The 22,222-nt window shown below is 37.3% G+C and overlaps 2 protein-coding genes across 2 annotated transcripts; both read right to left on the bottom strand.

Annotated features, from left to right (window-relative positions):
* Positions 1-7,031: 7,031 nt before the first annotated feature.
* Positions 7,032-8,213, bottom strand: LOC113501603 (serine protease inhibitor dipetalogastin-like; the record flags this gene model as incomplete). Its single annotated transcript, XM_026882803.1, has 1 exon — positions 7,032-8,213. A coding segment is annotated over one exon (1,140 nt), but the record flags the coding sequence as incomplete, so codon positions are not given.
* Positions 8,214-17,350: 9,137 nt separating this feature from the next.
* On the bottom strand, positions 17,351-21,748 carry LOC113501587 (sodium channel protein Nach-like). The gene is made up of 10 exons (XM_026882802.1): positions 21,678-21,748; positions 21,334-21,534; positions 20,744-20,935; positions 20,348-20,449; positions 19,513-19,666; positions 19,140-19,336; positions 18,606-18,739; positions 17,985-18,099; positions 17,802-17,908; positions 17,351-17,460 (listed from the first exon to the last, which is right to left on the bottom strand). Exons 1-10 carry the CDS (start codon positions 21,746-21,748, stop codon positions 17,351-17,353), a joined length of 1,383 nt encoding a protein of 460 aa, XP_026738603.1.
* Between the last annotated feature and the right edge of the window lie 474 nt (positions 21,749-22,222).

The raw sequence follows: 22,222 nt of genomic DNA, 5'->3' as shown, positions 1-22,222 counted from the left end.
AAACAACAACGCGAGTAGGTATTAAGGTTTATTTTAAAAATCTGATAATTATTTATATTGAATATTCTTATCAAATGTAAGTGCCCACATGGAGAGCAGACAGTGCGACCGTGAATTTGTAGCACTTTAAATATACAATTAACATTTGTAATAAAAAGTTATACTTGACGTAAAATATTGATGCCTAATGTGGGAAATCAAACGTCTTAATAGTGTTTTAGCTTCTTTTATTTTTGTAAAATCAATTATAAAACAGTTTCTTTAGTTGTTCATGCGTCTTCTCTCTTATCGTCTTCCGCCATTACTCCCATTTACCCTTCTCTTTCACACTACTCCGCTCTCACTCAGTTTACCAGCTTGACACCTTGCCCTTTCATCCCCACACTCGGCCGTCCTGAAAATTGTCTGCTCCCAGACAATCACTTAGCAAAAAGAACATAAATCCAACTCTTTAATAATTACAAAACTTAAACGAAATAGATAATCCTGGTGAACAAAACATAAATACAATCTAATCGTTGCATATTACTAATTAATCTACTGATGAACCGACTGATGCATCATCAACGCCCACGCCAGGCCAAGGCTTCATAGAATCAGGAGCGGTAGACGTTCGATTTGGTCCTTCTGTTGAAGAGTTCACTTTGCTCACGTCATATCTATCTCTCTTCACTTTTGTGACACGATAAGGACCCAAATACTTAGGCCTCAGCTTCATGCCAGCTCCAAATTGCGTCCGTCGAATAGCCACAATATCTCCGACTTCATAGACTCGACTTTTCTTTCGACTTTTATTGAAATTTTGTCTATTTTCTTCTTGAACTTTCAATATTTGCTCTTTCGCCTTTTTCCGAAGTTCTTCCCTGTTCTCGTTGTACATATCCCGGTTCTCTTGCTGTATCAAACTCAAAATCTCAGGATCAGATTTCAGTCTCATTTTGGTGCCGAGGAGTAACTCAAATGGTGCAGCATTAACACTTCTCTGATAAGTGCTATTCAGTGCTTGTTGTAGACGGCTTACATGCTTGTACCAATTTCCAGGCTGCTCTATACACATCTTTGTCAGTACTGAAATAATCACTCTATGGATTCTCTCCACCTGACCATTTCCCCTGGGAATCCCAGTAGTTATGGTGACATGCTCAATCTTCTCATCTGCACAATAAGTTCTAAACTCTCCGCTTGTAAACGCCGTACCTCTGTCGGTTATGATTCTTTTAGGGTTGCCAAACACTTGTTGATGAATCTGTAATTTGGCAATTAAGTACCTCTCTGCTGGTTGTGCTTTTTGTAGGAAATATCCATGTGAATTTAGTAAAGGCATCAACAACAGTCAAAATATGATTATATTGCTTGCTTGTCTCAGTCATAGGCCCAATATGATCTAAGTGCAGAGTATCTAATGGGATTTCACCCTTTTCTATAGGACATAGTAAACCTTCTTGTTTTCCAGCCTTACGACTTGCTAACAAACAAGGTATGCACGCTTGTATGTAATCCTCAACTTTTCTTTCCAAATTACTAATGTAATAATCTTTAATTAATAATTCAATAGTTTTCTTCTTACCAAAATGTCCATTGTCATGAGCGCGACGTATCAACTCTACTTCCATATTCTTTGGTACCACTAATCGATTCTCAGGACCTTTGTACAATATACCATTATCGAGCCCATAATCATCATATGGCTTGTCTTTCAAAACTTCTATTATTGCTTTTAATGTAGCATCCTTAGCTTGATTATCTCTTAGCTTCTGGTGTAACTCTGAAGAGATTAAAGCAACATAGGGGTACCTGCTCAGAGCGTCTGCATGTCGCATCTGACTTCCAGTCCGGTGTTCAATAGTAAAATTATATTCTTGAAGCATCATAATCCACCGGGCAACCTTAGTTGAGGTAGTCATGTCTTTCTTGTCTAAGGTCAGCTGAAAAGCTTGGCAATCTGTAACAACTTTAAATCTTATTCCAAGTAAATACTTTCTGAATTTCTTAATTCCTTCTACCACGGCCAGAGCTTCTAGCTCATAACTAGACCATCGACTTTCTGCATCCGAAGTCTTCCTACTCATAAAATAAACTGGATGTAAACTGCCGTCATCACCTTTCTGCATAAGAATTGCCGCATATGCAACTTTTGAAGCATCTGTGTGAAGTTCAGTGTACAGTTTAGGATCATAAATCTTTAATACCGGGTTAGTTGACAATTTCTCTTTCAATGTTTCAAATGTAACTTTCTGACTTTGATTAAACACAAAATTATTTTTTCCTTTTAATAAATCAGTGAGCGGCTTTGTAATTAATGAATAATTTTGAATAAACTTACGAAAATATGACGTCAAACCAATGAAACTTTGTAGTTGCTTTATGTTCCTTGGTTCAGGGAACCTTTTCACCGCATCGGTTTTCTCACGTGAGGGTTTCACTTCACCATTCTCTATGATATGGCCTAAATATTCGACTTTTCTCACCACTAGTTGTGTCTTCTTCCAGTTGATCTCCAAACCATACTGCGCGGCGACATCTAAAACTTCTTTTAACCTGTCCACAGCCTCTTTCTCGTCCTGGGCCGGAAAGAGCAAATCGTCAATGAACACAATCACAATATCTCTGGCTATAAGCTCTCGGTAGATAGCCGTTATGAATCGTGTAAACACTTTAGGACATATAGACAAACCAAATGGGGCCTTCAAAAATTCATATTGCCCATTCGGGGTAACAAATGCTGTATATTTTACTGAATCCTCATGCACTGGCACATGAAAATACGCATTTTTTAAATCAATGGTACAGAAAACTTTAGCCGATGCCAGTCGGTCAATGTGGTCTTCAATAATAGGCAGAGGATATTCGTCCTTTACCATTTTTTTGTTAATTATTTTGTTTTTGTTGTTAATCCCGGACGAGCCCCCAGTTTTCCACTTTTGTGGGCGTGGATTGTGGGAAATCAAACGTCTTAATAGTGTTTTAGCTTCTTTTATTTTTGTAAAATCAATTATAAAACAGTTTCTTTAGTTGTTCATGCGTCTTCTCTCTTATCGTCTTCCGCCATTACTCCCATTTACCCTTCTCTTTCACACTACTCCGCTCTCACTCAGTTTACCAGCTTGACACCTTGCCCTTTCATCCCCACACTAATTATGTTGTCTGTGTTTTAACCTAGGTTATGATTAAAATTGTATTCTGGAGACTTTACCTACAGTCTTGCAACAGAAAAAAAGGTTTGCGTCAAAGACGTTTATTTTGACCTTTGACTACGGTTGAAAGAGTTTTTGGGACGTTTCTGCTTGTTACTTCTATTTTAAATGTTTCCAGGCTAATGAAAGTTGTAGATAGTGTGCCTTATATACGATGTTTCGTTATTTTTTGCTAATTAAGTGCCATTGTATTAGACTTTTTTTTAGTGACGGACAGTTTTGTTCAGCCCCTGTCTTGACTAAGCAGAAATTATTTTTTAATGTTCGCGTCCAAGTTCATATTCAACATAAATACAGCTTTTGACGTTTTTCTTAAGTTTTATTCAAAAGACGGAACTTATCTTTACAGAATTGTCGCTCCCTTCGCCAACTCTATATCCAGCGTACATATAGAGGTACTATTCCCACCTCGTTTCTTTCAAACTTTTTTCACAGATAATAACCGTTGAGCGTATTCTTTTAGGGCTGAAAAGGGCAACGTTCTTTGTTAGCACTTCACCAAGTGTTAAGTTCACAAATAAAACGATTACTGCAGAAGTTAGGAAATGGGTCGCGACTTCATTGTGTGAAGGACAATGATGCTGAATAACATGTAATCTGTGAAGTAAATAGCTCTCGAATTACTTATCATAATGGTCTTTTGTTCACGTTTAATAAGGCTGTATTTTCTTGGCTTCTGACTAGGAATTATTTTGTTTGGGCTTGGCGCTTGTCTTCAGTAGCGGAGACCCCAACTTTGGACAAAAATCTGCTGGTGTATAATGATCTTTTATTTATTTATTTTTTAAATATAGAAACAGATTGATGCTAGTTTTAATTATTTTTCTTCGACTTGTACTTGTTAACTTAGAAAGAATACGATCAAGTATATAAACAGATGCTAGCTAAACATCTACAACAGTGTTCATGTGGTCTTGTGATTATGCTGTACATCCCGGCAAATGAATCAACAATTCACTGAGAGTTTGCATTCCACATTAATTAGTTACATAGTTCTTTGGCCAACTGGAGGCCTACTATCAATGCGGCAATGAACAAGTACTAGTAATTTTATCGAAAATGAAGGGGCTGATGTCTGTGACGTGACGCGAGAATACTCCGCTTAGGATGAACGTTTGTGCGATGATTGTCCTGAGCCTTTTTGATTTTGAGGATGCATGTTTGTGAAACCCCTCGCTACACATGGATAAATCACTTAGTACTGAAGTTGTTCTTTATCTTATAAAAAGTAGGGCTTAATATGAAATAAACTAAGAAATTGTTAGCAAAATAACAACGCTTAAAAACATTAAAGAACATTATTATTTTTGGACGGCTTTTAACGGCCTCTCCCTTCCGCATCTGTAGATAATTAGTCTTACTCTGAGAGCTCGTGGTAGACCCCCTGTAACTTTGTCCAAGTTGGGAGCGCGCGACCATGAATTTGTGTTCTCTGTTTTACTTATGTTATTTTATTGTCTGTTGGGAATTTGTTCAGCACTTGTACTGGCCTGTTATTTTGCAAAGTTTTGAGTTTCATGAAAAATATGGTAATGTACTAATCATTTCTAATGTAGAATTTATGATACAAGCAGTTTTTATGATGATGTTTAATTTTAATAAAAGGGAACCACTGCATACAGCAATATTGCCTGCTGCGATATTTGCAGAACTTAAAGTATTTTATGAAGGAGGATTAGTCAAAAGTGTTATTTTTTGTTCTTAAATGTATTTCCAAAAGCAAAACGAAATTATGTGCCGTGTGTGTAAAACATTTTTTTTCACTTTGGTTTTTTCTTGACACTTTTAGATCACTTAACAAAAACATTCTCCTTTTCCGCTTTAATCTAAACTAATTAAGTGTTTTTTGGCATAAACCAGCACCGACTTCATCTAAGTTTAATTATTTTGAGCAACCGATTACAACCCATTTCACTTACGAAACAATCGCCGAGTTTGTTTCAGAATAAATGGGAAAGTTTGTCAGTACAGTAAAATAAGGCAGTATTTAAGCAGTGCGGCATTTATTAGCGAGTATCGCAGATGAGCCCACTTCCGCGTCCGGACAAGTCCCGCGCAAGCCTTCCTGCACTATTCAACATTGCACCGAAAGATGCAGTAAACCAAGTCTGGATCAATAATAAAGACGAAATCCATTTCGCCTGGAGATTAATTCGTTCTATATTACCGAAATTGTTGTCTTTTTTTCTGGGTTGGTTGTTATACCGGTTATAAGGTCGACAATCACTGATAGCTGCGGGAAAAAAATATTATAAATTGCATCGAATTAAACCGCTGAATTGAAACACAAGATAATTTGGTCAAACCAGAGATCAAGGAACTTTTCAAACTAGAGTCTTCAAGTTGCTTGATCCATCCAACTTCTCCATATCGACGTCTCTTCTCTTTTATAATCATTCAACAAGCCTAAAAAATAAGTGTACTGACAAATCTAAAAACATCTTGTTCTAGTAATAAATCCTAATAATATTATGAACGCGAAAGTTTGTACGAGTATGTATGTCATATGTATATTTGTTCCCCTTTCACGCAAAAACCACTAAACGGATTGAGACGAAACTTGGTACACAGATAGTTTATAACCAGGATGATGTTCCCATGGGATCATTTTTTATTTGTAGCGGTCGAGCCCGCGATCAACAGCTAGTGTAAGTATATGTGGATTTCTAAAACACCATCAAATAGATACTTATTCCCCGGACCTACTGCTAGACTTGCTGTACATTGTAGAGTGAGCTTTTCCGTGTACTTTTTCTACGGCTTTCAGTGAGCCGATGTCGTGGTTGTTGTTTCGTTTCGACGTTTTATACCTATGAAATATGCCGTGAAATAAAACCGTTTTCAACAGACTTTATTGAGTTTTAGTATGAGGATAACAATGTGTGGGGTGAATTGATTGGTTGAAAAGTTTCATTGTGCTTTACAGTTTTATTTGACGTCGGTTACGGTATAGAGGGCTAAGTAAAGCCTTGTGTTGATTTTTCGTGGCTGGGGGAGAAATGCTACGTCTTAATTAATTTATTTATTTTGTTTATTTATTTTACTTATTTATTTATTAATTAAAATCAAACTGTAAAAACTAAACACAATACCCGGTGTGGAGCGGCGTCTCTTCTTTCTAAGAGCAAAAATACTACTTTGAAAGTGCTAGTTGGCTCTCTGATTGTCTACCAACATGTCTTTCAGTCATATTATTTTTGATTGTGGAAGCGTGACAGCGCAATGCATTACGTAGAGCGGCATTTCCTACGTGTTATGCCCCTGACACTTTCATAGCACTATAATATCATTATTTATTTATTAAGCACGATCATATTGAATTTTTTCGCCAGAAAAACTGTAATAGTAACCATTGGTAGCTAGTGGTTCCTTGTAAAGTATATTTCCACAGCCGACTTGACCTATCTACCGTGACCCCGGCTAGTTAGAGCAGCGCCGAGTACTCGAGCCTCGAGCACCTCCTGCTACGTAAGTGGCCCTATTATAATGTGACCCTGTTTAAGTGTTTTGAATCTGTAGTGTTGACGGTCAGTCAGTAATTTTGATTAATTGTAACTTATAGTCGCGGGATCATCTCTAGCGTTTGGTTGTTATGTAACATTTAAGGTCAACCTCATTGATATTAGTATTGAATCAGTGGTTAGGAATAATTTTAAGTAAAATATGCATTGTGACAAACAAACACTAAAGTACTTAAGTGGGAGTGTGACTATGAGTATAAGATACATAATTGTCTTTTTTTATTGATCTTGAACGGAAAAATTCGAGCGGTTTTGAAATGTATGCAACTTTTCATGTTGTCAGCTGAACATTTTCAGTTGAGTAAATAACATCGAGTTTTAAATAGCCCAATTTTAATAGTTTGAAAATGATACAGTTTCAGCATTCACCATAGTACGCTCTGTAGAGTTGGTGATCACACACCCTTTGGCAGTCTAGGAAGCAGTCGTTAGAGTAGGTGCGTCCGTCACTACCACAAACTGGATCGTAGTTGAGGGCGCAGCCGAAGCCGCAGTCACACTGGCAGGGTCCTGAGTGAGCGATGTCGATGCGCGGCAGGCCCAAATCATCGCGTCTTATATTATCACAGTTAAGACTACAAGGGTTGGGGTAAGTGTTGCCGTCCGAACCGCAGACGGGGTTGTACTCAAACGTGCAGATGCAGGGGCACACGCCGCGGCTGGCGACGGTCAGCGCCGCCAGACCTTGTCTCTCGCGCCGCTGGTTCTCGCACCCGACGAGACAGTCGTTACCGAATGTCACTCCGTTGCTGGCGCACACAGGGTCGTACACAGCCGGGCAGATGCAGTCCAAGCATGTACCATTGTACTGTACTGTAATAGGGTCCAATCCCAACGCATAACGCCTTCGGTTCACACAATACAGTTGGCATAGGTTGTTGTAAGTTTGCTCGTCACTGCCGCAGACAGGGTCTATGTTTAGCGGGCATATACAACTGTCGGTTTCGCAAGCGCCTGGGTATTGTATTCCGATAGACGCTAAGCAGTTTGCCTCGTTTTCTTGGCTGGCGCACTGGAGGAAGCAGATGTTCCTGTAGGTCTGGTTGTCAGTTCCGCACACTGGGATGACTATATCCGAGCACTGGCAGACAGGATTGCGGCAAGCTCCTTCGTACGCTACGCTGATGGAGCCGAGGCCGAGGGCATACCTCCTGGCTGTGTCACAGTTGAAGTAGCATGCATTTCCGTATGTTTGGTTGTCTGACCCGCAGAGTGGGTTTGGTGTTGTGCCGCTGCAGTCGCATGGGTACCCGGGGCACTCTCCGTAGCTGTCCACGTAGATGGGTGGGAGACAGTTCTGCACGTTGTTGTCGCTGACGCAGTCCAGCTCGCACTCGTTCGAGTAGGTGCGGCCGTCGGAGCCGCAGACCGGGGCGTAGAGACGAGGGCAGGCGCATGTAATGTGGTGGCCATAGTCCGGGTGTAGTGCAGGCCCGTAGCATAACAGCGGCCGGACATACGCTAAGGTAATAAGCAATCCTGAAAATAAATAAAAACATTTAAAACTTTAGATCTAAACATTTTTAAAAGATTTTTAGGGCACTTTTGGACGTTGACATTGTAGGTATTTTTATATTATAAAAAATAATGGAAAACTAAACTCTAAGCACTTATTTTACCGAACCACTTTTAAAGTACAACTTTGGAGATTGCTCTTAAAAAGTAGCTCAACAGTGTACCTTTATATTTTGCTGTAAGTAGTTTGTAACACAAGGTACTTCGTTCTAACTATAATAGTTTACTTCGACATTTTTCCTGAAATGTTGTTTACAAATTATTTAATCAACAGTTGTTGCACATATATGTAATTTACGATGGCACAACATAGGGTCTTAGGTTTCATTTAAAATTGACCAACAATGTCAAAATTAGAGAGCAATTTTTTCCTTGTTAATTATGATTTTTGAAGCTTGGATTAATAGAACAAATATAATAATGTAAAATAATATAAACCTGCAAAAATCTTCATATTGCCTTTTTTAATTCACTGAAACATGTGCTTGCTTTTATATACGTTTATTGTTTACTTAACATATTGTTATTAAAAAAATAGTTGCAATAAAACTGTGAAAACAATAACTGCATTTATTATCAGAATATCTATGAAACATTATAATGTTTTGTAATGGCAACACTTGTCCTTAAATCATAATAGGTATTTAAATATTGGTTTTGTAAAATCATCTTGTTTTGTTCTATACATATTAACCAGCCTTATTGTTTATACTTTTAACTGTTTTTATTAAAAAATACACCAAGTGTTTTACCGTGTTATGGTGATATCATATACCTACCTAACTATACTTTTTATAATCTTTGTTGGCGAAATAATCGTCACTTCAGTAAAAAGCCGATTGAAAAACAACAATAGTAGAATGTTTAGCACAATTATGCACAGTCTTTAGACAATAATATAATACCTACATGCAATTTGTCGATCATTATCAATAACTGTATACATTGATTGTAACCGTGAACAATGGTTTACTGCATTTCAATACATATTTGACTCAGAAACCAATATACAAGTGTTTGAGGCCAGCAATCTCCCTTGCGACTAGCACCCGTAATACATACGCACAAAATTAAGGGTGATAACGAAATCAGTTTTTATTCGTTTCAAACGCAGGATGATTTGATAAAGCCTATGTAGGGGCCATCTTTATTCAATCTTCGCCACCTTTCAATTCGGGACGCGCGTGACTCGAATGTTGGGCGGTCAGCCCCGGAGTGTGTGGGCTGTGCCACGTTCGCAATTTGATAAGTGTATGTCTTGTTTAATGTAGATTTGTGGTGGTGAGACTGTTGGCTTAGCTGTGTAGTGGTACTATGGGCTTGTTGTCATTCATTTTCATGCTCTTGGTAGCTGTTTGCTGGTTATATATAGATAATACTAGCCTTTCTATGTCCCACTACTGTTCATAGACCTTTTCCAATATGAGAAAGGTTTGAGTATTTGATCACCACGTCAGCTCACTGCGTGTTGGCAATTTCACATTCTAAAACATATATGTAGTCTGGGTTGCCTCACTATCTATTCCTTCACCGTTTGTCCGTGGTGTCTTATGAAAACGTAATACAGAACCACAAACCCACCATTATTAGCCCGCAATGTCTCACTGCTGGGCAAAGGCCTCCCCACTCTCCTTTCACTAGTCTCTCTCGTGAGCCGCGTGACCAGTTTTTGCCATCGTTATAAAAATACGAAAAATACATTCTTTTTAAGATATTATTGTATTTAGCCTTTTCATAAATATTGATATTTGACTCATTGCACTAGATCCACAACTAGGCAGATTAAGGCAAACAATTTTAATTTTAACAAAAATTATCACCTAAACAAAATTAACTCTGTTCTTTGGAAGTGTCACGAGCATTTTAACGTGAAATGTCCTCAAAGTAATGGCACATAATGGTACAATAGATTGCTTTTAAATTCTCCCCTATCAGTCGAGAAAATGACACTTAAACCTTTTTGTAATTACCTCGGCCGAGGAATTGGAGCCGCAATACCTCGGGCCACATGTTATCTCTACCCATGAGTGTCTGAGCCAGTTTTTTGAGGGTTAATGAGAGCCCACCCTCAACCCTCCCTAATTAATTTACTCGGAAGCCTTTCCACTCCACCCCTGTTCTTAGTATCGCCAAAAATTGCCCAATTTTTCTTTTACAGTACCGAAATTTCTTATTGTACTTTTTAAATTAGGGTTCCATAAATTCGTGTTTCGATGAATAATGAAAGGGATTATTAGGCCATTAGGTCCTTTCGAGTTTTTAGCTTGCCACCGAGGTAATAAATATTATTTATGAATTTAGTTTTATGTTATAATGTATATCTACGGAGCCGCCTTGTGCAAAGCGAGGTTGCCACCAATTTTCAGCACAAGAATAGGGTATACAATATAATATCTGTATAGTCAGCTAGACAGATTTTCCACCATTTTTTGAAAATCTGTTGGATGGACTAAGCAGATTCTTTTTGTCAAATACCCTATTGACTAATGGAGTATTCTGCGAACGTGTTGTTCATATTATGTTTTGAATGTGTAGTAGGTAGTCAACAGAGCGGTCGATAGTAGAATTATTTGAAGGGGGGGGGGGATTATAGAATTATATATTTCTCTAATTAAAAATGTCATTATCACTCCCAGATGTTGTATTTTTATAATGAAATTGAAGTAACCTATAAGCGTTTAATATGAATAAAACCCTTAACGTGGGAACATGCTTAAATTTAAAGAGTCTTTTAACATTCAATGCTTATTAAAATCCCTATATTAACCTGAAATGATTTAATCTTTTCGCTATGTTTAATACGTTACACAAATGCTAGAATTTTAAATGCAAAACATGTGTTTGCATAGCATGAGGTTAAATAGCTGCTTTACTTCATACCTTTATGATGGCACCTGTTGTAAGAACAAATAATGAATTAAAAAACAATATCAGGCTTATGAAAGAACCTTATTAATATTTTAGCCCGGTACAAAGCTGTCACCTTATGTGATGACTTGCTGATGGTCAGAGCCTATATTGTGAACTATCAAGGCATTATACAAGCACTGACCACTGACATATTACACAGACTTTCTGCTCCCATTTATAGTAAATTGTTTCCTTTGAGAATTCTGAGCTTAAGTGTTATTTGGTTTTCGTTGGTTATCATTGTTTATCCAGATTGACATAAAAACGTCAAGTTTGGCTCAGCAGTTTCGATTTAAAGTCGGTTAAATATTTTTTCTCGCTGGTTCTCGTTGGATGCAGGTGGCAGTGAACCGGTCGCGCTGGAGAACATATGGAGGAGTCTATTTCCAGCAGTGGACAGTTATAGGCTGAGATGATGATGAATATTTTTGAAAAGGACTCTTATTATAATTACATATTTTGATCATTTCATATATTTACATGTTCTGATTCTGATAAGAAGTTTAACTGAATTTGATACTTACCGGGCCATTTTGCTTTTCCACTACCAACTCAGTCAGGTTGCACAAACCATTATCCACTAGTGCCTAGTGTCACCACTGCAGTTCACTAATCCATCATTTCGCGTCAATTAGCACCGGCCATTATTAATCGCAGACACCACAAAGGGACCGCGTAAACATTTGCTAATAACATATTCAGTTATATTATGATTGTCTAAACTGAATTGTAGAATCTGGCATTTGGCATGCAATTAGTGAGATCGTATTTCTGGACTCCGGTTATATGGTGTCTATGGAAATGTTACTTTGTTTTAGTTCCTAAATTAATAATTTACAAAAGCAGGGATATTTTGGTGCCCACCCTTTAAATGTTTTTGTTTTTTATTATTAATATTAATACGACGCGTAATCCAAAAATGCCAGTGAGCCAAAAAAAAACAAGCAATTTGTACCTTTTTATGGTAAATATCATTGCTAACGGAACTATTATAGCTAGTTGAACATAAAAATAAAATATTGCAAGTAATAGCTAATATCATGTCAACACACACAAATATGGCAGCACTTAATATTAATGAATCAAATACCAGGAATTCGTTGTGTTAACGAAATACTATCGCAATGTGCAAATTCATGTATCATTGAATATTCTATCAGGTTTTCAACGGCACGTCACCGTAACTACTAATAAATGTAAATGTAAATAATTTATGATAACATATTTAGCTGATGAGATTTGTGCATTAAGTGGATATACTTGAGACTCTGATGGAGCACATTAAAACTGGGCCCCGATTCTGCTGTTTGCAATGGTCGATGAACGAATGGCAATTGGATTTAATTGAAGACTATTCCTACTTTTTTAAGCATTTTGCCAACACAATAATTAGAAATTCATAATATTGAACGTGAGTGTTCCGCCCCGTGCTGATATTTCAATTATTGTGTAGGAAAAATACTTAGATAATAGATAATAGTAAGGTCAATTTAATCCAATTTCCATTAATTGATCGGCCATTGTAAATAGCAGAATTGGGGCCCTGAAACATTCGTGTAGATACGAGGGCAAATAAAGGTCAAGTACTTCAAAAGTTCAGAAGCCCTTCCTGAGCTCTGCAGTTGTGATGTGCCGCTGCTGGTGGATTGGAGATGCCACTCTAAGCTGTGCAGTTTGCTGTCACGCTTCCAAAAACGTGTAAGAAGCATAAAATTTCAAGACGTGGCGATAGGCCTTGGTCTTAATTCAATGCCTGGCAAATAGCTTTCCTTTCACTTTAAAAAAAAAAACGAATATTTAACATTTCCTCAGAATATTCACAAAATTTGCCGACAGAACACGATGCCAAATATAGCTGTAACATTATGTATGAATGAGATCTCTACGCCTATGCAGATCGCGCCGAATCAATGTTCGAATGTGCATATTTATATTGATTCACTGACAGACAGTTCGTTAAAAATGTATGATACCCGAGTGGAAATAAATGTTGCTTCATAACAGAATACTCGTGAATAATTAACAAGTTTATTTTGTTCATGTAAGTAGATTCATATTTTATGTACTTTGGTACCAGCGGAAATATTTGCAGCAGTAATTAAGTGTTGATTTTCAGATAACTGGCAGGTTCAGTTTTATTAATTATTCATCAAGGAACACGAGCTAAAAAATAAAATACAGTAAAGTTTGGTCTAAGTAGCTACTAGTTCTCTCAGGAACATGAAATCTTAAGAGCCGTATCAGCTAGTCTGCTTTAACACAATGTAACTTACCCGCGAATTAAGGTATCCTAATTAACTTATGAAAGTTCGGCTACTCTGCGGAATAATGAACGGAATACGAGCGAACAGGTACAACAACAGGATTCATTACCATCGAATAACACATTAATGAAGACGAAGTTTCTAGAAAAAACTTTTCCACTTTCAGTAACAAGACGAGAAACGATTCTCCAAAGTCGTCCCATATAAATTCAGTTGGTGGATACCGTGGGATCCATTTATTTATGGTAGCTGTACGAGGCGGGCATTTTTGCTCGGAAACTTCTGGAAAGTCTCGAGTAGTGAGGCAGGTCCGGGATTTGTAGTGTAGTCTATATGAGAGACCCTAGTGCTGGGACCAGAGGATCGCTTCGAACGGATTGTGTTTATTGTTCCTGGCGATTGATTTTATTTAGATCTCATTTCAGTGAAAACTATACATGTTTTTGTATTGGCTTGAAACTATCGTAATTGCCTTTTTAGATTCGGTTTTTATTTTCCGAATCATGATTTGATTCAAAAATTTACAAACATCTAAAAGTTCAGTCTTTTAAGAAATCAATTTTCTAACCTGTCATGAATATCAGTTATTACTCACGGAACATCAGATAAGATTTTCTATTAAGAGGTATCTTGTCATAAAAATCAAAATATCTCTCCGCATATATTTTTATCACTTAATATTCAGTTGGAATAGTGCGAGGAGCCTCGGTGCGGTATCTATAACCGAATCAGAGCGTCCCATCTCTTCGTAGTTATTATTCCCGTCGGGTCCAACCCGGTTGATATCATAACTTCGGCGATATATCCGCGGGATCCACGGCCTGCATTCTTGAGGCGACTCGCTCAAACAAATTATACTTCAACTCTTGAGAACTATGGGGGCATGGCGGTGTACTGTGTCTAGTGTGTGCCAAAGTTGTGAAGCCTTCTTTGTTATGGAGATGTTTGATATGCGCACAATGTTAAATAGCAGTCTGATACTTTGTATCAAGTACCAGAAAATAGAATCAAAATATAACATAATGATAAACTACCCATCTTTTTAAGTGAGGTAGGTAAATAAGTATTTCATTGTTCAAATTCTCCATTCTATTTTTCCTACAAATGAAATTTTGGTTATTTATAACACTTTATTGTGGTCTTCAAAAGCTTGCGTTAAACATAAACAAAAATCTCACAAAGAAAAATACCCAACCGAACAAAAACGACGCATTTTTTAAAAACAACCTTTCCTTCCTAACATAACCTCAAAAATTACACGCGTGTAACCCGCCATCTTTTTATTGCCGCAAACTGTCATATTTTAAGAGTAAACAGAGGTAAGCAAGGTCGAGATTTTTGCACACACGACAGAACAGAGAGAAAAAGGTAGGGCCGGAGAATGCGAGACACGCAAATATTTTACACCAATAAGGGCAACATTCGTGGCAAGGTAAAAACAATAAGCTTTAGAAAGGGCTCGCTTACCAACAATTTATGCCCCGCCGGCCTCTGTATAATTTTTGCATGAACTTGGCCCTTCCGTGCGCGCTCCTGCAATCTTTATAAACGGAAGCAGTGGTTATTTTTTTAGGGTAATATGCGTGGCATTAAATACGAGCCCTTTGAGCCTGTCTTGTTTATTCTGGTATTTTTCTGGGTTTGTTCAGCTATGCTTGGTATTTTGGTGTAACCGCAAAATGCGTTAAGAAATCTGAGAAAAAAAAAATCAATCCAGACTTATTACTGTTAAATTAATGAGAGGATTATCAACTGGGCAAATTTCTGCCTTTTATCGCATATTTTTCTACTTGTATTCACTATATAAATTTGATTATGAAATAGCAATGATTCGCATGTTTCACACAGCCGTTTAAATCGATCGCAGCTACAATCGGTATCACTAGGCGATGCGATATAGAATGCATGCGAGCCGCGACGACTCGATATATTGCCTCGCCGTGATTTTGCTAAAATATAATTCGATTTGTGCGAGCAATACGTCCCGGATACGGAATGACTTGGAAATGTTGAATATTGTGTGACGTCATTCTTTTTAGTCACGTACTACAAGGTTATAAATGAAACTTTAACTTCTTTTGTCGTTAAATGTATAAGAGTAGAGTGTGTGATTTTGTAGTTCTGTAGGCACATTTCTTTACTAAGGCTCTGCTGGTTGTCAGTACGTTTGAAATCGGGCTGAATCTCATTAACCGCTGTAATTAGACGTTGTAATTTTTACATAGGATATAATTCTGTTGCAGCTCTAACAAAAAAAAAGTTATGCAACGTTTCTACGGTCATAAATTTGATGGGTGTGTATTTTGATTTTGAAAATTTATTTTGCTTCAGCCTATTTGTACAGAGGCCTCAGTGTCTAGTCCTCGCACTAATCCAATTTTTTCAATCATATTTGTCAAAAAATGCATTATGCATCTGACGTTGACGTACCATAGTGAATAAAATATTTTTGTTACCTACCGGTTAATTAACAAGAGAAATTCACCGAGCACTAAAAATTCCAGACTTCGAAACTAAAACGTGAACCGCAAAACTTAAAACACCTAAAATCCATTGAAATAGTTGAGTTCACTTTATCTCGAGTATTTTAATTAAACAGCGGAGTTCCGAATCTGATCGTTAACTTTATTCATTAGTACAGTCGGTGACAATTCGGCGCGACGCAACTTTCTCTCGCTACATACTTTTGTACGCGAACAGTGATTTTATTACAAGGTTTAAAAGTTTTACACCTTTCTGTTGAACGGTATTTTCTTCAGTGATTTTGTTTTGAAATTGCACGATAGGAGTTTGAATGATTTATTTAAATTGCGTAGATAATTAATTTTAAATGGTGTTCAAATAAATGACTGGATAACTAGTATTTAGAAATGACGATTGTCTTCCTTTGTTGGAAAATACAGATTAGTAGGAAATTAATTATCGATCCAGTTGGTAAAGGTATTTTATTCATTTCATTCAAACGCCGAGGCAGCGAGGCGAGCCGAGGATTATAGGGTTAGCAACAACTACGTCTTAAAATAATTATTATGGTTGCGGAAGCGTCACACACACATATAAGGCGTAGAGAGGCATCTGTCTTCAACACCTACCATAATAAAACTTTAAGACGTGGCGGCAAGTGTCATGACAAATTACGCATTTACTTTAAACCAACACGAGAATTGTTTGAATGCAACCTTAAATCCAAACAAATAAAACACTTTACAGTCACAAAATTATATTCATGAAAGCTTCGCCAAACAGATCCAGTGACCTTCAAAATAAAATAAAGCACGAACATTAAGATTTATTTGACAACAAGCGAAGCAGCGAATGTATAAATTCATTGTCATGATTAATGTCGCGTTGACCGCACATGTAGTGGTGTGAGGTCGTCACTGCTCTATATAAACTGTTTATTTCTAAAATAAATTTACTTTGTATTCGGGGCGACCGCGAAGCTGTTATTAATGTTTATGGTTCATACAGAGAAGATAACCCACACTAAGTACTGGTCTGTAACGGCTTTACTACAAATACTGTTACGCTATTCCCGACTATAATTTTCTTTGGTAGTTTCGGTTTATGGATGAGATTCATACGCATACATTCTGAACCGCGGAATGTGCTAATGTCTGTACCATAATGCCATCGTCATTTGTTCTCAATGTAAATTTTCAAACAGAGAATTTCATTCATAGTATTTTTTTTCCATGTTTGGTTTGAGCACTTGTCATCATACATACGTGCACATATCATCAACATTTTACATTTATACTCTAAGAAGTCGCTGACAATTTATAGAGCAAAATTTAACATGCGTAAGTGCAAAAATTGCATTTATAATAACTATCACTCTGTGCTAAATACGAACACAAATTTGACTATTATTATGCTCTGTTTCTTGATTACTTAAGCTGGCACTTTTGGTTATTCATAACCTTATGAAGTACCCTCGTCTTTTTTATTGTTTTTTGAATGGAACCAGCATAGTTCGCCAGCCGATTTGTATGAAGCCTAGTAGCGTTAGTATACTGCATCCGAAGAACACGTTGAACACTCCTCCGAGCTGACCTGAAAATACCGTATCCTTGTCATACTGCCTTTATCACTTGCAAGGGGATTGAAGAAGTCAGCATGATATTACTATAGTTATGTGGTTCAATAAGGGTGTATGTTGCGGATGTACAGCAGTTAGTACTGAATTCGTTGCGTAGTTTAAAGAAAAAACGCGTTGATGAATTGAACATGAAATGATAAGCTTTTTTTGGTTTTTGCATTGGATTGGTATTTTGATTGAGTCGTGAAGGTGACGAAACGTCATGAGGTTCAGTATCAGGTGTATTTTGACACTATGAGATATTTTTTTCTGGGATTTTGACATGTTCTATAAAACTGAATGAAAAGTTACTCACTGAAAAGATCCATGTACGAGAAATAAGATGTTCTCTGCCTCACGTTTTGTTTCCGATTCTCAATGAACACTCGAACGATTGTCACTTTGTCGAAATCCAAATCGTCGCTGTAAGAAAATTAATTAAATATTCGATCATGTATCTGGACTTTAAAAGTGAGTGGATTTGTATAGATTCACTTACTAGAAAGAGTCCAGTGGCTTCACCATACTATTCAGGTCAAAGCTAGCCACGTTTGTGTAGACCATCTCTACTTCACACGTTGAAAGACAATTGCAAAGTTCGGTGTCGTACGGCACTACAAAATAAGGTAACGTTATAAGGCATATTTTGTAGGATGGATTTTGTGATCAGAAAAAGACATTGGTTATTTGTATTGCAGAGCTATTTTATCAAGCTTCAGTAAAAAAAACTTGGTTTGTCAATGGAAGGTAAGTAAGTTAACAATATTTTTTTTGAAAGCTCCTTTTATGCAGTGGTTCTTATATCAGTAATAGCCCTTATAAAATAAATATGATTTTAGTTAAAAGTCGTTGTGTTTGTTCTAAGCTTTTGTTAGTTCCATTCATAACCTCCTAAATGCCATAGATTTAGGAGACACTTCACGGGCAGGAAACATATGCATTTGAACTGATCTAATTCGGCACTCAGATCGACCTTGTTAACTTGATCTTGAATCAAGTGATCAGATTTCCTCAAAACATGGTGAGCTCGAACACAATCAAAATGGTTCACTTGCGGTATCTTTTAGGGGGTTATCTATGATTCAATCTCACGTTGATCTTTGTGAGAGAACTATCTTACCCATAGCATGCGTAGCACAGCGCAGTTTGGCGGCTCGGCACTGCGTGGCGCCGGGCGGCTGCAGGTGGGCCGTGCGCAAACACTTGCATGCTTTCATAGTATTAGCCATCTCACACTCAAGGAGGCAGTACCGCCTGCAAGCGATCTCAACTATTAATATAATCACCCTACAGATTGGCGATTCCGGATTCCAATGTTTGGTCATACGGTGTTGTCCATCAACTTTTGTCAGTAGTGTCTTAGAATAGTAGTGTGAAGAAATGCCAATATGAGCTTTTCAAAGATTACATATCTTTGAAAAGCTCACATTGGTAATTGGCCCGTGTAAGGATCGCAACGGCACTTTGTGAATACAAAATCATACAAAGAACCGCAAGTCCCCGACGACACAATATTTTTGAGAAGTAGGAATGCATACGACTTGTTGGTAAGCAGGCAATTCTGGTCTCAGTGGGAATCACAAACTTTTCAGTCACATACAGAAAAACCCTTTTCAGAAAAGCATTCTCAAAAAAAGGAAAGTAGGTAACGCACTTGTTGTAAATAGGAAAGTACTCCAGTAGTCCATCCACAGACAAATAACATTTCCGAAGAGAAGTGCTCAGCTCCTTAACCTCTACGCCAATGTTGAAGCTGTTCGTGTAATAGGCTATCCACTGCTCGCATCCAGGGTTCAGGACTGATCCATTGTTCGCTGTGTCGACAAAATGCTGGCTTGTTTGGAGAGCAATCTGTCATAAGGGTTTAATAAAAAAACACATTTAGACCATCCGTCAAGTATAATTTAATACACATATAAGCAAATTTGACGATTAACGTGTTTTTTGGTACATTGTGTTTGATGAAAAGAAGAAATCGTTTTCTAAGAATGTTCCTTTGTTGTTAGTTTCAAGTTGTGGATATTTACCCATTTATAATAAAGGTCTATATTTAACGGCTTGAGCTGGCTCTGGTTAACGGCTAGCATAAGACCGCTGCTATATCCGAAGTGGGACGTTTTCCATCGGGTGGAGTTCGTGACTGGCTTACTTTTTTTTCCTTCTCCGTTTTCTTGCATTTCTCTAACAACATAAAAAAGCCTATTCAAATATGGATCTGTGTTTGAAGGCCCAGTAATAGCGGGATTAATACTCAATTCTTTATCGCTTCCATACTACACATACACGTTAACAGATGGTATGTTATAATTGCAATCCATATATACCTAGTACAAAAATGTCGCAATAAAACTGAAATAACTATCTACTATAATTATTAGACGAATATTTGTATAACACAAATGCATTTTTTCAGCTGCTATTTATTGGTTACCATACAATAAACTTTCGTATGTCTACGTGTATACTTTGATTCTCCTTTCTTATATTTTCTGTGGGCGCTTTCATATCCAATTTCGTCTGTAGTAATATATTAGAAGATACGTCATACTCCATTATTTGTTCAACTCCATGATATTGACGGAAATGTTGACTTTATGTTTATGTGTGTTCAAGGTATTTACTCTACGAAGCTACGGAACTGTTACATAATATAACTTCCTCAAAATTAATATATTCTTAATGAAAACTTAAATAGAGTATTAATAACGATGTTCGTACATTTGCCTTTGGCTGAAGCTGTGTCATATTTCTGAGTACACACATGAAAGGGCTTTGAATTTTCACTACAGGGCAGTCATTACATTCAGGAAATCATACAAGTGTTTGTGAAGAGGCTTCCCTCTCTTCTGGATGATTTCTTACCTTCGCAATGATCTTCCGTTGAACACACAACAAAATCCAGCACCTGTCATCTCCATAGTGAATATTTCTGAACAGTTTAAAAATTTTCGGCCAAATCGGCATCTGCACATATGTAAATTGATTTTAATCATGCTATTCAAGTGTTTCATCTTAATAAAGCTAAACAGAATTTATTAAAAAAAAATTGTGGCATCTCTACTATTGGATGTGTGGCCGAGGGCGAAGAGTGAAAGGGAGGAGGAGGAAGTGACTGCCTTTTGGGAGGTCTTCTGTTTTTGTTGAATCACCTATAAATGGTATTATTTACATCAAGAAAATAATGTTAACTTTCAACAATGCAGCTTAATTTCCTAATACCTAAAGGATAGTGGCAGAAACTTAAAAAAGGCCTCATACCTAATGATTGTCTCCTCACAAGTGGATGTGAGCCGCAGTCCAGCCTGCTCCACGTTGATATCGTTGTAGATCAGGAGCTCCTCCAGCCGCATCAGGTCGTCGAGCTCGTATAGCATGTCAGGCGCGTAGAACGCGGCCAGTTGCGGCAGAATGTCTCGGAAGTCAGAGGCGTTCATGCCGGTCGGATATTTTCTAGAATATTTAGTGCCAGTAATATTCAAAATCAAAATCAAAACTTAATTACGAAATTTTATAACGAAGTGTTGGTAAATATTTTGGTTTTTGGAAAAAAAATCGTTCTGTTTTAGTAGATGGATTAGAGGTGGAGTATAAATTGAGCCCCTCATCATCATCATCATCATCGGCCTATCGCAGTCCACTGCTGGACATAGGCTTCTCCAAGTGCACGAGTGCACTGAGCCCCTATAACCGAATAATTTGATCCGACTGTTTTTTTTTCTAGTTGCCGCTCAATGTTGTTCAGTCATCTTTTGACTTCTTTAACCCTTTTTTTTGTGATGAGGGGGGAATCATGGCTCCTATAACCTGTTATAAATTATTCGGAAAATTATAGTTAGGGAACAACTCACAATTCAGAAAGAAATTCGTCCATCTTGCTTTCCAAGAAGGCTATTTCTGGGCATAGTACTACAGACGGGAACGATCTGGTTCTAATTAATTTTTCCATATGCACTATGTATGTGGGGTTACTGAGGTAACGGTTGACGGTGAAGATCACCAGCATTATGGATGACAGGAGCAGCATCAGCATCGGAGGGATGAAATACCATCTGGAAGAACAGAAAAATTGCCAATGGGTGGAAAATGTGAAAAAGGAAATATATGTGAATTTTTTTTGGGTTTTCAAATCTTGACGGGTAAATTTATTGACAGTTTTTGTTACAAAATTTTTTAAATAGTGATTCACTCTTACCTGGATGTTCTATCAGCAAGCCTATTGGCGCCGTGGAACTGAGCGTGATACAGAAGCTTTAAGAAGTTCATATTTATCCTGATAAAAATTAAGAAATTAATTTTACCAGAAACTCGTTTTGAACATCAAATATCTTTAAATATTTAATAATAAATCTGCAGCAATTGTGAAAACATATTCAATACCTAAATCGCAAAAGCAATCCGTTTAACTTCGGTAACAATAACAAAAATGATTAACGAATGCACGCTTACAAGTATTGTGTTAATCCCAAGCCCACTTCAGCACTGCGTTCCGAATCGGAAAGGTAAATTAATTTCATTACTCCCTCTGCGAATCAATCATGTCGACAATAAGTACCGATCGTATCGCGTTGTTCCGTTTTATTGTTAATAAGTTATTTTTAATTCATGAGATTTATAGATAGCGTTCAAGCACAGGTGATGAAAATATGATTAATGTTCATATTTTATTATTATCTGATTAAAGCAGTTCATTGTTGAGGGCCAAGCATTGTGCCTTGAGGGACTCCCTTACGGTAATGC

Source organism: Trichoplusia ni, chromosome 2, assembly GCF_003590095.1.
Source record: "Trichoplusia ni isolate ovarian cell line Hi5 chromosome 2, tn1, whole genome shotgun sequence".
Classification (NCBI taxonomy): domain Eukaryota; kingdom Metazoa; phylum Arthropoda; class Insecta; order Lepidoptera; family Noctuidae; genus Trichoplusia; species Trichoplusia ni.
This window is presented reverse-complemented; position numbering and strand designations above follow the sequence as displayed.

What these genes read in the sequence shown, in the direction of transcription:
- LOC113501587 (XM_026882802.1), bottom strand. Translation starts at nt 21,748, where the DNA reads ATGAACTTCTTAAAGCTTCTGTATCACGCTCAGTTCCACGGCGCCAAT. An exon ending in CTTGCTGATAGAACATCCAG is followed by an intron (nt 21,535 to 21,677) that starts GTAAGAGTGAAT and finishes CTGTTCTTCCAG; the next exon opens with ATGGTATTTCATCCCTCCGA. An exon ending in CTGTGCTACGCATGCTATGG is followed by an intron (nt 18,100 to 18,605) that starts GTAAGATAGTTC and finishes CTTATTTTGTAG; the next exon opens with TGCCGTACGACACCGAACTT.